Here is a 12,055-nt window from a genome sequence, read left to right as displayed (position 1 = left end):
AAGCTGATATTATGATAAAGTCAAATTCTTAGCATGACAGCTAAGTATTGCAGCTCAGTAACACACTACAAATTATTCTGTCACCTGCTGGAAGTTAATACTGAGAAGCACTTTTTATGATGGGATTTATGGAGCAGCTGGAGCAGCCCCCTATAAAGGAACCTGGAATTCCTGTAAGCTTAAGTAAAGCTGAAACCCAAGCAGAAGCAGGAATGAAGAACAGATAACATGGTGTTCAAGTTGAGAAAAGCTGCATTTAAAAGCGTGTGTGTGTGTGTGTGTGTGTGTGCGTGCGTGCGTGTGTGTGTGTGTGTGTGTGTGTGTGTGTGTGTGTGTGTGTGAAACAGGCTGTAACTAACAGATAGGAGGGGGGAAATGCCTGAAGAACCAGCAAACATGAAGCTTGAAGAGACAGGATTTTGCATGAGGCATTGAGCAGTCATGCACAGATACACATGCTGCTGCAGCAAAGAAATTGCCCTATGGTTATCTTGATGATTTCCAATCCTCTCCTCTCCCAGGATGGAATAGGCTAATGATTATTTTTTTCCTGATCACTATTCAATACAGAATGAGCAGAAATATCCCCAGAGCATGTAGGTATTCTCCTGGCATAATACTTTTAAGGGTATGGCCATTTTATGTCTTTTAACATTACTTGGGATTGTCTGAGCTCAAGAAAGACTGGAAGACCTTCTGAGGGCTTCATTCAATCTTTTACTCTGTTTATGTTTACCTATGGGTAAAGTAGCTGCCACTTCCTTGAGTCTCAGTAAGGCAAGAATTAGTCATCCATTTGCTTGTGCATAGCCTGTAACTGTATTTATTTTCTCTTGATCTCAGTTGCATGGGTGCTCTTCCAAATCTCGAGAGTTAACACCTTAGCTGCAGGGCGACTTTGGTAAGTAGTTTTTGTCACATCAGTAGCCTGATCTGGATACTTCTGTATGTCTGCCACTGTGTGCATGGATACACCCAGCATATTTGTTTTAAACATGCACTTAAATTGCACAAATAATAGAATTAGATACTGTCACTGACAAAACAAAAACCATTCATCAAAACATGTTGCTTTCCCTCCAATTATCGTGTTTCCTAGCTGAAGCAAACTTTAATGCATCTCAGTTAGGCATGTACAAAACATTCATTTCCATTTTACCTTGTGCACTTTGAATGCCTGGGATGACTCTCCATCACTTGTCACAATTCCAGCACTCTCCTGGCCCCTATGGAAAAAATATAATTAACATTAAGCACTGAAATGTTTAGAATACGAAATGTTTTAACATATAATGGATTGGTGTTTTTTTCTTCTATTCTCTACAACATTAATTTTAATGTAGGCTTATTTGTTGTTTTATTTTACAGGCTTGTAATTACAACTGGTTTTTTGCCCATGTTATGCTTTATTTCTAAACAGTCACATAAGGTTTGTGCCTAAGCCCACTGAATTCAGTGGGAATCTTTCCACTAATAAGCACTGGCTCAGGCTCTCACTTCAGTTCTATTTCAGTGTGGGCATAAAATAACAGCAGATGCTTTATCTGAAAAGCCACTTTGCAGCGATAGTGGTCTATGCTGTAGTAGTAGGTTCTATGCTGCTACTCTGTTTCTGCTTTGGGCTGGAAGGGAGGGTATTCAACCGATGGTTTTGCCTAGGGGAATGCATTGTCTCTTCCACAGATCACCTAGGCAGGAGCTTTTGCATTTACACTTATGCAGACAAGCTGGCATTTACACCTCTAAAAACTATATAGACCCTCTGATTAAAGTGTTTGAGCACATAAACCTAGTATTGGCCATCACAGCTTCTGAAGTCGAGCAAAACAAGTCTGGTGCACAGCATCGCCGCAAATGGAAATACTTCTCGTGCAGCAGATCAGGCTCAGGCTGGCAGTTGTGCCTTGTTGAGCAGAAGAGCTGCATCAGCTGCAATGGCAGAGGTCTCCCCAACTCTGTCCCTGCTCTGTCCCCAGGCACAGGCCCAGCCCACGGGCAGGCAGCACCGGCATGCTCCCTGACAGAGGCCAGCGGAATGCTGCACAGATGCCCAAAGTTTATCATTCAGTCCTTATCCGGTGAAAAGGTGTGTTTTGCAGACTGGAGTTTTTTGTGGGTAACAGTGAACGCTGCTCGATCTTCCTCTAGAAAGCTTCCTGGAATAAGGCTGAGTGTTACCTCCAACAAAACTGCCGCCACAGACCCATCATGGCTGTAACACTCCGAAGGACTTGGGCAGACTGGTAAGTCCACTCTCATATATAATAATGACTGAAATGCAAAGATGTTTTCCTCAAGAAACTAAAGAGTTAAAATATTTTTACAATATTAGATTAAGATACTATTTGTGCATTAGATTGGTTTAACTCAACTGAAGTCACTGGAATTATGTTGGTGTAAGCAAAAATATGATTGGGCACCAAAAAATCTACAGAATGGATGCTCATCTACAACTGACCATGTTCATTATAAATTTTCTCCAGTTTCTAAAATCCCTTTATTGGCCACTAGACCCAGTTGTATGTAAAGCAAAAATTTAAAGAAAGCAAAACAAAACAAATTTCACACATAATTAATTTATCCTGTTATTGACACAGATCTTCAAGAGAAAAATCAGAGGTGAGGACACATTCTTAAACCCATTTATTTTAACTCAGGGAGATGTCCCATCTATAAACGCAAAGAAGGGTAGTATGACTTAAGCGTTGATATACAGCATCCAGCAACTTCTAACCCCAATATTACTAATACAGGCCATTTCCACTTAAATACTGACGCTGTCCCTTTAAATATCAGTAAAATCAATAGCGAAGAAGAGGGAAGCAAACATCCTGAACCAAAGGCCCTTGTGAAGTCGCTGGATTACATCTTCCATTTAGCTCAATTTCATTACCGCAAAGCTTACACAATTCTACCAATTTAGTCAGATTTTTAAGTATGCAAGCTTTTTATTAAAACATCACTGGTAACCCAAGGAATATCAGAGTTAAAAACATGTGTATATGGCCACCAATTCAAAAACAACTACTGCACAGAGAAGCCAGTGTAAAGCAGGATGATCCTATCCACATTACTATCACCTCAACTATTGCCAAAGTGCAACCTGTTTGGAAGGCTCAGGCGTGGAGGGTTCTCCACAGGAGTGCCCACCCAGCAACGGGCAGGCGAGAATGCCTTCGCGGGTGTTCGTGGTTTTGTTTTGTTTTTTTCTAATAAAGGAACGTGATTGTGTGACTCTTTTTTCCCCCTCGTTCCACCAGAGCGCTCACAGAGGCCCTTTCCCGCAAGAAGGGTTAAGGCCGCCCCCCGGCCCCGCTCCCGCCCCGGCCGCCTCCAACACCCAGCCCGCTTATTTGGCAGTTTCTCAAGTTACTCCCCTCAGGCAGCTTGAGCCAGTAAAACTAGATCCTTTCATCTCGGCGGAGCTTACTGACAACCAGCCGTCTGGTTTCCTAGGAAACAAAATCTTGGCTAGAAATAGTGAATCATTTCCAGGTCACTTTCAACATGGAGAGTGGAGCAGGGAAGCATTGGACTGAGGAGGAGGTTAAAGCCTTGTTAAGCGTCTGGTCAGAAAAAAATATCAGAAAGCAACTCCACGGCACCCTGAGGAATAAAGGAATATTTATCTACATTGCTAAAAGGTTGCAGGAGTTAGGAGTTTGCAGGGATTGGAAACAGTGCCGTGCAAAGTACAAAAATCTCAAGTATGAATACAGAACGGTTAAATATGCCCACAACTCTGGGGATGTCACTAAAACCATGAAGTTTTTCCATGATCTGGATTCCATATTGCGATATGAACCTGTCACACAATTAACAGCAGAAGAAAACGGCAGGTGTTCTGCGACTGAGACACAGCTGAACACAAGCCCCACAACAGACAGCACGCAAGGTAAAAAACTGGTTTTGCTTCTTTTTCCTTTTTTTTTTTTTTTTTTTCCCTCTCTTTGCTTAAAACCCAAAGGGAACAAAACGGAAGCCTGAGTTTTCTGGAGCCGAAGCAGAGGTTGCCTGACAGACCCAACAGCGTGGTTAGAAGTGACTTGATGCACTCCTCACGCAGGGGAATAAAATGTTAGCACCCACCAGTGTCGAAGTCTGTAAATACAGCATCATTCTAACAAAATTATGCTAACTGCTTGTGTTGCAGCCTCGGTGAGTACTTGTGGGTGTCAAGGCTCCTGCACAGGGTTGAAACATGAGGTTGAGAATAGCTGTTTTATTTCCCTTTGACATTCCTTTGCAGTACTTTGGAAGCGGGTTTTGTAGAGCTCCAATTCAGATTTAAACTTAAAAGTAAAGGTTGAAACTGTCATGATTTAAAAAAAAAATCATTATTTGTGATACAAGTGAAATTTAGGATTTCTATTCTTATCTATCTGTAACTGAAAATTTAGGTGTGATGACTAAAGGTAAATTAAATTATTTTGTAAGCAACTCAACTTAAATATTTGAGAAACAGGGATGCTTAATAACTTCTCTATGATTCTATGATTCTCATTAAAAATTGTAGTGAGTAAAGTAAATATCATCATGTTTATCAGGCTATTTTGAGGCAAACCAACTGCTTTTATTCTGAGGAGGTTTTTATCAAAGTATTTGCATCTCTTGTTTTATTCAACCCTCTCTTACATATGTATTTAAGCTGTGCTTAACATTTCATTAAGGTCAATCTGTTACTTGACATCACTCAAATCTCCTTGTCACATCCTAAATGTCACTGAAGCATAAGCCCAAATGATAGTTGTAAGTACCAAAATAAGATGGCTAAAAAGAGAAATTAAAAGCTTAACTGTGTGTTCCTACAGTATCTGGCAATTTACATTAATTAAGATTGTGAATCTTTATTAAGAAAACAAAAAGCCCAACATCAGGGGAGACTGCCAAAGGCACAGAAAAGATCTGGACATCCAGCTTGCCCTTGTACCCTTCCATGTCTCCCTCTACTGTGCTGCTTTACAGGTCTGAGGAGAAGAAATTGCCATTTTTCTTGTCATTGTTTACCTTAACGAAAAGCTTGACCTTCATTTGTCATCACAAGCTGAAAGCCTCTAGTCTGTCAAAGTCACTTTAAATTAAATGGCAATTTTATAATATTTTAACGTGCTTTCTGTATATTGCAATGTATTTTTATTTTTAAACTTGAAGAACTGAGGCTCATACAAGCTGTTAACACTTCTGAGGACTACATGAAATAGTGTCCTTCTGAGGATCTGCACTTACACTACCCTCTGTGTCTTACATTGTTTGCACCGTTAATCTTAATTCTCATCTGCCTTAGACCTCTAGCAAGTTTAAATCAGAAAAGGTTACTTTCTGTTGTGAATCCCAAAGTAGAATAGATATTAGAATTACCCCTGGGTGAGATATACCTCACGTTGAAGCATTAGGACAGACTAGTTTTAAAGGTGATTAAATATATCTCTTAAATGCACAAGCTTTTCTGTTACTCCCTTAAAAAAATTAAGTTTTATGGATAAACAAAAATTAAATGCAACTAACTGTAATAATGCAACACTAATGGCAATAATTTAAATGCAAAGATTTTCATAGCAACCATATTTCAGCCACAACGAAAGCACACTAAGATAGAAATGTGTCCTGCAGCTATGCAGAATGCATCTAACCATAACGGGGGGCAGAGGGAGCAGCTGTGAGAACATCCACTTTCTTCATTTAAGAACCCATGTCAAGCAAGTACAATAACACCGTCCTGGAGGCCCAGTCCTTTTCCCACTGCAGGCAGAGTTGCAATGCCTGCTCAGCTCGGTTACTTTGAAGGGCCCTTGCAAGGATAAAACCGCATTTGAGGCTCTGCAGCTGATGCTCACAAGTTCTGTCGTGGGGGCAGACCTGCAGGTGCGGCTCCTGTGGAACGAAAGGGCGTGCGGGACGAAGGGGCTGCTTTAATGGGGGTGTCATCCTCCCCAGGGCAGACAGATGGAAGCACACCTGCATCCCTGCAGGACCCCTCCTGGGCTTGTCCCTTTTAGAGTGACAGAGGAGAGGAAGGAAAAGTGGTCCCTCTCCTCTTTAAAAAGAGGCTGAGACATCTCATTTTGACAGAGCTGGAAGAACCAAGGATGTCTGGGCTTGTGACTTGGGTGGCAAGAACAAAATGCTATTAGCAATCTAAAACCTGTACCAAATGATACTGTCCACCATTCACGTCTTATCTTATTTGAAGTAGCTATATTAATTTGTTTTGTTTAAAACGCATGACGAGGGACAAGGCTTGAACCCACAGAAATGACTGTATTTTTACCGTTCTGCGTGGCCCTTGTTTAAATATTCATATCCATCCTTAATGTAAAGCTACAAAGTACGTCTTTGTGATTGATTTGCCTTGTTATCTCAAATACTGGGCGATTGCTGGGGAGGCAGAAGGAACTACTTTCACGGGACTGAATGGTATTTCTACAGTGTTTCCCTGAGTTTTTTCTTCCTATCTGGTAAGATCAGTTTTCTTTTGAAAGTGTAATTGAAGAAATCAATACTGAAAATCACAATCAAACCTAAAAGAAAGGTCCCAGGACAAGTGTGGTGGCAACACACACATCAATTCCTGGCTCATTCATGGAAAGATGACACTTCTTGCATTACCACATACAGCACTGGAAGCCAGACATGTTCATGTTGTCCTCCCAAAATACATGTTTTTAGAGGCAAACACAAAGTTGTAGCTTACACAATAATTAAAGAAGATACAAGTCAACGTGTTCACTTCTTTTAAAATGTAGTTTACGTATTATCCCAGTAATCAACAACCAAGAAGATCTATGCAGAGTGACGGTGCACTGTGAAAAATGGGATCTTTCATTAGAGTTCAAATGAATGAACTTTCCATTTTGTTAACCAGTTTTGATTCAAGTTAAATCACATATTAGTAAATCTAGTACATGATCTACAAAAGTAAAGCTCACCTAGTAATTCATGTTAAGTCAGTTAACGCTCTTTTATACTTCTCTCTTTATGTTTAAATATAAACACACTGATCACTTCCCTTGACCTTCACTTTACCACAGCAAGTGCAGAACAACTATCAAGTCTGAGCAGAAATGCATCAGCAATGACAATATTATTATATGTACAAAACTCACAGCTACTAGAAATGCAAAAAGATCTTTCAGAAATGCTGACTTGAAAATGCTACTTATACATAGTTTTCCATATCTGGACTTTAACATTGAAGATGCCATTAACAAGTATTTGATATACTTTTTAATAAGAGTGTGAAATACTCTTATAAGAGATGCTTTTTTCCCTCCATCAAATATTCTCACATATTTTTCTGTTAACTGTTCATATTTATTTAAAATAACAAAGTGCTTCTTTTTAATATTACAATGTAATTGAACTTGCTTATCCTAGTACCCATAGCGCACTCAGCAGCCTTCCAGCAGGGGATATATTTCCCTCTCTGTGGTTTGCTGACAGCTGGGAGCAGTCAGAGATCAGGCCACTGCATCTATGAGTCATTCTGAGCCTCGCTGGAAGTCAGGAGGATTTAAGATAATGCTCTCAAATGCAGTTTTCAGTTTCACCTATGTCAGGGATACCAGGTTGCATCCCAGCCACACCTCGTTGCTGTTTCTTGTGAGATGCTGCCACAGCACCTTTGAACAGGGAGCTTTGATCTGTGTGACCTGCCTGGCTGGAGCCCAGAGCAGCTCACTCCCCGCAGTCCCTGTACAGTGAATCAACATTTCAAACCTCCTGTCAACACATACTTTGAATACAGCATCTTACCACAGAACAACTTCCAAGCCTGTCCTCTGTGAAAACTAAGCTGATGCGGAACCTGTGCTGCTTTCCAAACTTACATAGCAATTGTTATAATATTGCTTTTTAAACAAATGTAGGAACCCTATGCTGTAAAAAGTTAGACTGAATCCTGTGGCTACAAATACATCTGTTCTCTACTCACAATATTTTCCCATTTTTCCCTGTGCCATTAATGAATTCCACTGATTTCCAGAACTCTTGGCAGAACACTGTTGTTTCCTTCATACTCTAAATATTCTTGGATTTTTTTGTTACATAAATAGATTTGTGGATATCTGCATCCATGTGCAAAGTTCACTTTTAATTCTATATCTCTTTTCATTATGTACTTTCAAACTGTACTTCTAATGTGCTATCCACTCCAAATAGTGAGAGCCAGAAAAGCATGCAAGTCACTAGAATCAAGTCAGTTTTTTACAAGAATTTTAAATACATTTTGAACAGGCTTCATATGCAAGATATAATTTAATTTACCTCCCATAACTCATGTCCCCTTAAGAGGACAGGCCAAATTAATTTTAAATTTAATGTAAATACAAATTAAGTGTGCAGATTGCAACGTTAATAGTCTTCTCATTGCGTATGGACGTTTTCACTTAATTTAAGCTAATTTAGTCCATACCAATTTTTCATCTAAGAACTCTTTCCTTCCCAGGTGAAATATCAGTTTCTTTAGAAGATGATGAGGACGCTCCAGAAGATCCACTACTTTTTATGTCACATGTCAGACCAATTCAACTAGGTATAGTATGATGGCGTAGTGAGATCAAAAAGTAAAAAGCAGCATGGCTGCCAGAGCACTTTCTGATAGCTTGAGCACGCCGTCATTCTGTTTCCGATCAACATAGCTTTAAAATAGCCACTCTTTTAAACCATCTCCTTCCCAGCTGTAGCACTCCACAGTCTCATGCATCGCTAGATGCTGCCCACTGTATATGAGGTAACTCCTGCATGACTACCATTCACATTCAAATCGCATCCCATGCTATAGCTTAATCATACTAACCACATTAACCACATTAATTTTGTTAAATGCTAGTGGAAAGTATGCCAAATGGTAGTGTGCGATACCCACGCCAGCTTGTGGATTTTCTCCAACGCATGTAATTTCTGCTTAATGCAGCCTGAATGAATGGCCTGAGCCAGGACAGACAGGCAGAGGTCAGACCTGTCCCACTGAGCAATCCAGATTTGCAGTGGTCTTCAAAGCAGCTGTATCCTCTCTCCAAGCAAGGGGTGGTGAGCAAGGCTTTAGTCCCATCAGATATACAACCACCCATCTGGAAACGGTTCTACTCTAGTCATTTTGCTCAGGAAAGTCATTACAGTGCAAAGGCACAAATCTGGCAAGCCAGAAAGAGGGAGAAAATCCTAGGTGTGAGCCCGTTCAAGGAGACCATAAAGGGAATGGAGAAACCTGAAGGCATTTTAGGCAGAATTAGGCAACTGATGAGCTGATTCCTGGCCTGGATGAACAGCAGCACTGTGCTGAAATTCTTAAATGCTCTTTGGATTTTGGCACACCCTCTATGGCCTAGCATATATCCCAGTCCAGTTACAACTTTTGCTACAGAATCTCCAAGGTGCCATATTCATGGAGAAAACAAGGCCCTGACTAAACCGTACACACTACACCCGTCTTACCTGCCGTAACAAGAAACTAAAGAGGAGACAAGAATCTTATATGGAATTGTATACACATACATACAAACAAAATTTTTCTTGCAGTAAGTATCTGAATCAAAGTTTACAGGAATATGTCTGTCAGTGCTCTTGCAACATACTGCCAAGCAGATTCATTTTAGCTGCTATAAAATCTTTAATTCTGAGTAAGCTGCTTTCTACAAAGCAAGCAAAATAACTTGAATTGCATGGGGTCTCAAATATGTTCTGATACTGAAATGCCTTCCCTAGTGCCTTAGTCTTTAAATTTCAATCTTCAACTGCAGCAGTGCCTATGGTTGCATTCACCTGTAAACAAGCATTTTCTTTCACTCCCCCAGGAAGAAATGAAAGCATAATTTGCTATGTCACCTGAAAATTACCCTCCTCAACAACATATCAGTGAGCTGCCTGCTGCAGAGGTCCGATTAACACAGGACTAACAGGGAAGAAATTGGTATCTGTTAACATAGCTTTTTTACAACTAGAATCAATTACAGAGACTAGCAAAGAACGCCTCTATCTAGGACAAATTTGTCCCCAGACAGGTTATTATACACAACTATGCTCCACTGACGCTGTATGTGCAAGCAAAGGTCAGATATTTTTGCCATCACACAAAGCTCAGTGACTATAAATCTCCAACTCCCATAACCAGGATTCTCCTTTTAGAATAAGACACTTGCAAAGGCATTTATCACTTCAGTATGACTGCTGAAAACCATGACAGTTACTATACACTTTCATGTTTGCTCTCTTTGATGAAGCACTGGAATTGTGTGGGTTTTTTTAAATAATCATTTTTGCAAATATTTAGAAAATGCACGAAAAACCACTTTCCAAACTAATTTGATATTCATAAAGAAGTCTTTAAGCAAATTCACAGTTAGAAAAAAGGAAACATTAAAAAATTTCAAGAGATCATATTTCAGTGTTTTAGGTAATTGCATGCATTTACCTCCTAATAATAAACAATAAAGTTGAAGACTGGAGAAAATGAAAAAAATATTAGTTCTGCAGAATGGGATAACTCTAAGTTTTACTTTAACCCCCCCAATATTTGTGATGGACCCACACTGAGAAAGGGGGAGGTTCTGTACGATGGGAACTGGGTTCATTATCACACAAATGTTCTTGTGTGACAGAAGGCAAAAGTCTCCATTCCTCAGCTCCACACAAAAGGGAGCTTTTTAAGTTAAGGATTGGATTTTTCAGACCCCTACCCAGTTTAGAGCTCTCCATGTGTGTAAAACCAAAAAGAATGACCTGAAGCAGAAAGTTAAGTCTTGGTGCTTGTGTCAGTGACTCAGTGCCCAATTTATTATTGTGTTGATACAGCACTTTGTATCTTCCAAACAGCACTCCCCTTCAATGTCTGAATGACAAAACAGGTCATTAGTTATTCTCAAAGGTGTTACAAGTGAAAATTCAATATAGTAGGGTACAGAAGAAAGAAATGTTCTTGGATTAATTAAATGTACATGCACTATCTTAATACCCATTTTCAAGAGAAGGCAAAAATTATGTCAGAATTAACAAAAATGCTGACAAATTAATAACCAATAGCTTGATTTTAATGTCACCTCTGTTCCTTCTTTCTCTGGAGAGACAAGTCTTGAGGAAACAGCATATTTCATTCTCATTGTCTCTGTCTTTTCCCCACCCCAAGCACCCCATGCAGATAACCTGTGTCTGTGTCTCTCCCCTACCCCGCACGATGCAGGTAATCCAGCGTCAGCAATAGAAGCTTCCAAAACACCAGCTTTTATTCCAACAGTAGCAAATGAAGGAGGAAAACACTGGACTGTTAATGAAGTCAGAGCTTTGATACGCATATGGTCAGACAAAAATATCCAGCAACAACTGGAGGGGACAGTGAGAAATAAAAGAATTTTTGAACAGGTTGCTGCTAGACTTCAAAAGTTCGGAATTGACAGGGACTGGAAGCAGTGCAGGACAAAATATAAAAATCTGAAACATGAATACAAGAGTGTAAAAAGTGCCCAAGATTCAGGGAGTACAAGTAAAAGTATGAAATTTTTTCATGAACTGGATGCTATTCTGAGGCACAGCACCATGGAACCTGCAAGTAAATCAGATAATGATGAAAGTGAGAGGCCTCCAGAATGGAGACAAGCAAAATCAGAAAAGGACTCCATAGGTAAGTACTTCATACCCATATATCATTTAAAAATTTTAGTTTTCCAGCATTAGAGAGACCTTAAAAGAATGAATCTATATCTATATCTATATCTATATCTATATCTATATCTATATCTATATCTATATCTATATCTATATCTATATCTATATCTGCATATATACCAATTAATTAAAGATTAACCAATTTGCTGGGGGAAGGGGAAACACTGAATGAAAATTTAGTATTTAGTCCAGTTGTTCACTTTACATTACAAGGTAATCTTTCAGATTGATTATTTTCATAACAGAATTGAGAAACAAAAACAGGGAAAAAAATGAAGACATAAAGTGATAGAGACCATTCCAGTAAAAATCATGGCAGAAGAGACTATTTCCAGCTTAGATAAAAAAATGGATGAGAGAGACAGACTGTTACTGGAAAAACTAAGGCACTGAGCAAAAC

At 39.5% G+C, this 12,055-nt stretch overlaps 2 protein-coding genes across 2 annotated transcripts in view; one reads left to right on the top strand and one right to left on the bottom strand.

The window, feature by feature from the left end:
- The window catches only part of PPAT (phosphoribosyl pyrophosphate amidotransferase), a 46,429-nt gene that overhangs the window by 11,383 nt on the left and 22,991 nt on the right, over positions 1 to 12,055 (bottom strand). Inside the window, exon 2 of the mRNA XM_082050741.1 lies at positions 1,160 to 1,226. Within this exon, the coding sequence (XP_081906867.1) occupies positions 1,160 to 1,226 (67 nt within the window). The remainder of the gene's footprint in view (positions 1 to 1,159; positions 1,227 to 12,055) is intronic.
- The window catches only part of PAICS (phosphoribosylaminoimidazole carboxylase and phosphoribosylaminoimidazolesuccinocarboxamide synthase), a gene marked incomplete at its 5' end in the record, with an annotated part of 43,116 nt that continues 34,568 nt past the window's right edge, over positions 3,508 to 12,055 (top strand). The window contains 3 exons of the mRNA XM_082050739.1: positions 3,508 to 3,895; positions 8,444 to 8,530; positions 11,174 to 11,611. Of these exons, the coding sequence (XP_081906865.1) occupies positions 3,508 to 3,895; positions 8,444 to 8,530; positions 11,174 to 11,611 (913 nt within the window). The remainder of the gene's footprint in view (positions 3,896 to 8,443; positions 8,531 to 11,173; positions 11,612 to 12,055) is intronic.

The sequence above is a fragment of the Streptopelia decaocto genome (genome assembly GCF_964273445.1).
Source record: "Streptopelia decaocto genome assembly, chromosome: 4".
Taxonomy (NCBI): Eukaryota; Metazoa; Chordata; class Aves; order Columbiformes; family Columbidae; genus Streptopelia; species Streptopelia decaocto.
Note: the sequence above shows the minus strand (reverse complement) of the source record. Positions and strands in the feature narration are given on the sequence as shown.